Below are 3,917 nucleotides of genomic sequence, written 5' to 3' on the forward strand. Positions count from 1 at the left end.
TCCCAAACTCCCCAGGTCCTTCCATCCCAAACCCCACAGGTCTCTCCATCCCAAACTCCCCAGGTCCTTCCATCCCAAACCTCTCAGGTCCCTCCACCCCAAACCCCACCCCAGGGACCCCCCCGCTCCCCAGATCCCGATTTGGGGGCTGGAACCCGATCCCTGCCCCACGGCGCAATTGGGATTTCACTGTGGTTCGGATCCTCTCCTCTCCCGAGGGGGGGTCCCCGAGCCGGGCTGTGCCCCCCGAACCGCGTCCCCTTTGTGGGATCCATCGCAGTACGGGGGGCTCCGGCTCCGTTTGCAGCCGCAGAGCAGCGCGGGGCCGTCCCGGGCCGGGCTGAAGCGCAGCGGGGCCATCCCCGGCGCCTCCTTCTTGTGGGCACCGTCACAAAAGGGCTGCGGAGAACCGGCCACCGGCTCGAGGAGGGGCTCGGGGGTGCCCGGTTGTTCCCCCGGTCCCGTCCCTGGGCAGCGCATCCCGTGGGAATTGCGAGGGTGGAGCGCCAAAAGCGCCCCCAAAACCTCGGGGGTTCCTGGTGCTGCCCTGAGCCCATCGGAACCCGCGACATCCCGAGCTGGGGGCGGCGGCTCCCCCGGGACCCTCCGGACCTCCCCCGGGACCCTCCGGACCTCCCCCGGTGGGGTCCCCGAGACAGGAACCCCCGGGAGCTGCCGGGATTCCGGACCTCCCCGAGTTCTCCCGGACCCTCCTGGTTCTCCGGGACCCTCCCGGTTCTCCCGGAACCCCCGGTTCTCCCGAACCCTCCCGGTTCTCCGGTACCCCGCCGGGTCGCCCGAACCTCCCCGGTTCTCTGGACCCCTCCCGGTTCTCCCGAACCCTCGCGGTTCTCCCGAACCCTCCCGGTTGTCTCGGACTCCCCCGGTTCTCCCAGACCCTCCCGGTTCTCCGGGACCCCCCCCGGTTCTCCCGAACCCCCCCGGTTCTCTCGGACCCTCCCGGTTCTCCGGACCCTCGCGGTTCTCCCAGACCCTCCCGGTTCTCCCGAACCCCCCCGGTTCTCCCGGCCCCCCCGGCCGGACCTGGCGCTTGCTGTGCCCGCAGGAGCACCAGCTGTAGTTCTGTCCCGCCTTCAGCTCCACCGGGAACGGTTCCTTGGCGGCGATCACCGGCTCCGGGGGCGGCGCGGAGCAGAGCGACGGGACCGGAGCCCCCCCCGAGGGGTCCCGGCAGCCCCCCGGGGGTCTCATCAGCGCTGCGAGCGCGGCCGCTCTGGGCCGCAGCATGGTCCCGGTACCGCTCCCGGTTCCGCTCCCGGTTCCGCTCCCGGGGTCGCTCCCGGTGTCTCTCCCGGTGCCGCTCCCGGTGCCGCTCCTGGGGTCGGTCCCGGTACCACTCCCGGTGTCTCTCCCGGTTCCGCTCCCGGTGCCGCTCCCGGTTCCGCTCCCGGGGTCGCTCCCGGTGTCTCTCCCGGTTCCGCTCCCGGTTCGGCTCCCGGGGTCGGTCCCGGTGACCTTCCCGGCGCGGCTCCTCCTCCCGGCGCCGCCGGAAGAGCCGGGGCGGGCGGCTCGGTGGAGCGCGGGTGCTGCGTGCGGGGAGGTTCCCCCGCGCACCGGGCCCGGCTCCCGGTACCGGGGCTCGGTGCCGCTCCTGGCTCCCGGTACCGGGGCTCAGTGCCGCTCCCGGCTCCCGGTGCTCGGTGCTTCTGCCGCCGCCGTCACCGTCTCCCGTTACCCGCTCCAAGGGCCGGTCCCGCTGCTCGATCTCAGTTCTGGATCCCAGTGCCGGTCCCGGTTCCCAGTGCCGGTCCCGGTTCCCAGTACCCATCCCGGTTCCAGTGCCGGTTCCCAGGGCTGATCCCGGTTCTCAGTGCCGGTCCCGGTTCCCGGTCCCAGTCACGATGTCCAATCCCAACACCCGGTCCCGGTGCCCGGTCCCATCCCAGTGCCCAATCCCGGTGTCACTCCCGGATCCTGTTACGTGTTCCCAGAGTCCGATCCCGGTCCCGGTGCCCAATCCCGGTGCCCAATCCCGGTGCCACTCCCGGATCCTGTTACATGCTCCCGGTGCCCACCTCCCCCACCCGTGCCTCAGTTTCCCCCCTGGAGCCTCGGCCCTGCTGCTGCCAAGGCGATGTGGGAATTCCCGGAATCCCGGCCTGGGAGCGACTTTTCCAGTGGGAATTCCAGGAATCCTGACCTGGAGCGACTTTTCCAGTGGGAATTCCCGGAATCCTGACCTGGAGCGACTTTTCCAGTGGGAATTCTCAGAATCTTGGCGTGGGAGTGGCTTTTCCACCGGCTGGACTCAGCTCCAGACCAAATTTTGGGCAGGAAAGGGGCGAAAGCAGGGGTAGCACGAGCCCGTTGAGGTTTCCAAGGAACAAATCCTCGGAAAAGAGAAGATTCAGGAGCTGCTCACAAGCGCAGCAGGAATTTTTGGGATTTAAAGGGGGCCATAATTGGGTTTTTTTGGGGAAAATCCCTCCTTTCCCCACTCATTCCCTCCTCCTGCATCCTGGGACCATCCCTGGCTTGGGATTCCAAAGGCAGGGAATTCCCATTCCCAATTAAATTTTTATCTTTATTAAAAACACCCTCGAGATTCATATTAATATCATTTATTATAATAAAGACCGGTCAAGCAGCGTGAAAAAAATATATCTTAGCTACGTTACCTTAAATTGCCAAAAATAGACACATTTTTCTCTTTCATTTCATATTTAAAAACAAAAAAGCAAAAAAAAAAAAACAACCCTAAAAACGGATGAAATTAATTAAAAATAAAATTAAAAGGACACATGCAACGATCCTAAACGGGTAAAGAAAAGTACCCCAGTGCAACTGAAACGCGGATCATCTTTAGCTTTTCCTTTTCCTTTTCCTTCCCCCGGCTCTCCCGGGATTTTTTAAATCCACAGGGATTCACCTGGAGCCTCCCAGCTCTGCCAAAGGGAGATTTGGGGTGGCTGGAGGTGGAGATTCCCGGGATTTGGGAGCTTTTGGGAGGTTGGATACAGGGAGAGGTGTAAGTGCTTTCTGTCTCTGAGCTCCTCATCCCGGAATTCCTGGAGGGATCCAGCTCTGGGAATTCCCAAAGAACCGGAGGGATCCAGCTCTGGGAATTCTTGGAAAGCTGGAGGGATCCAGCTCTGGGAATTCCTGGAAATCCAAAGGGATCCATCTCTGGGAATTCCCTAAAAATCCAGAGGGATCCAGCTCTGGGAATTCCTGGAGAACCAGGGGGATCCAGCTCTGGGAATTCTTGGAAAGCTGGAGGGATCCAGCTCCGGGAATTCCCAAAGAACCGGAGGGATCCAGCTCTGGGAATTCCCGGAAATCCAAAGGGATCCAGGTCTGGGAATTCCCAGAGAACCAGAGGGATCCAGCTCTGGGAATTCCCGGAGAACCGGAGGGATCCAGCTCTGGGAATTCCAGGAGAGCCGGAGGGATCCAGCTCTGGGAATTCCCAAAGAACCGGAGGGATCCAGCTCTGGGAATTCCCAGAGAACCAGAAGGATCCAGCTCTGGGAATTCCCAAAGAACCGGAGGGATCCAGCTCTGGGAATTCCCAGAGAACCAGAAGGATCCAGCTCCAGGAATTCCAGGAGAGATCCCGGATTTCCTTCCTCTTCCAAAGCCTCGGCTCCCAACCATTCCCGCAGGAGCCCATTCCAGCATTCCCAGCCTCTGGATTCACCCCTAAGTGCTGCTCCCTGACCCCTCCGTGTGTCCGGGGCTTCTCCAGGGATTTGGGCCCCGACCCCAAAGCGGGGGTGATCCCAGCAGGGATTTTGGGTGTCCTGGGGGATCAATTCCCTGGGATGGATCCCAGGCAGCATTCCCAGCCTTCCCAGCCCCCTCTCCCTGCTCCTCGCACCTTCCCGATCCCCCGGGGCTGGATTTTGGAAGAATTGGGGCATTTGGGCACAACTTTGGGGTCTTTGGGGTTGCAA

The 3,917-nt window shown here is 62.4% G+C and overlaps 2 protein-coding genes across 2 annotated transcripts in view; both read right to left on the minus strand.

Annotated features, from left to right (window-relative positions):
* Nucleotides 1-305: 305 nt before the first annotated feature.
* LOC107199021 (peptidyl-prolyl cis-trans isomerase-like 4) lies at nt 306-1,959 on the minus strand. Its single transcript, XM_015616326.3, has 2 exons — nt 1,045-1,959; nt 306-399 (listed from the first exon to the last, which is right to left on the minus strand). Exons 1-2 carry the CDS (start codon nt 1,787-1,789, stop codon nt 389-391), a joined length of 756 nt encoding a protein of 251 aa, XP_015471812.2. The 5' UTR covers nt 1,790-1,959; the 3' UTR covers nt 306-388.
* Nucleotides 1,960-2,368: 409 nt separating this feature from the next.
* Nucleotides 2,369-3,917, minus strand: part of LOC107199019 (MLLT6, PHD finger containing) — a 46,105-nt gene continuing 44,556 nt past the window's right edge. Inside the window, exon 14 of the mRNA XM_033511641.1 lies at nt 2,369-2,375. Within this exon, the coding sequence (XP_033367532.1) occupies nt 2,369-2,375 (7 nt within the window). The remainder of the gene's footprint in view (nt 2,376-3,917) is intronic.

This window comes from Parus major, unplaced genomic scaffold, assembly GCF_001522545.3.
Source record: "Parus major isolate Abel unplaced genomic scaffold, Parus_major1.1 Scaffold408, whole genome shotgun sequence".
Classification (NCBI taxonomy): Eukaryota; Metazoa; Chordata; class Aves; order Passeriformes; family Paridae; genus Parus; species Parus major.

Bases quoted from the DNA above. Each gene is read 5' to 3' on its own strand.
- LOC107199021 (XM_015616326.3), bottom strand. From the start codon at position 1,789: ATGGGTACTGGGAACCGGGACCGGCACTGGGAACCGGGACCGGCACTG.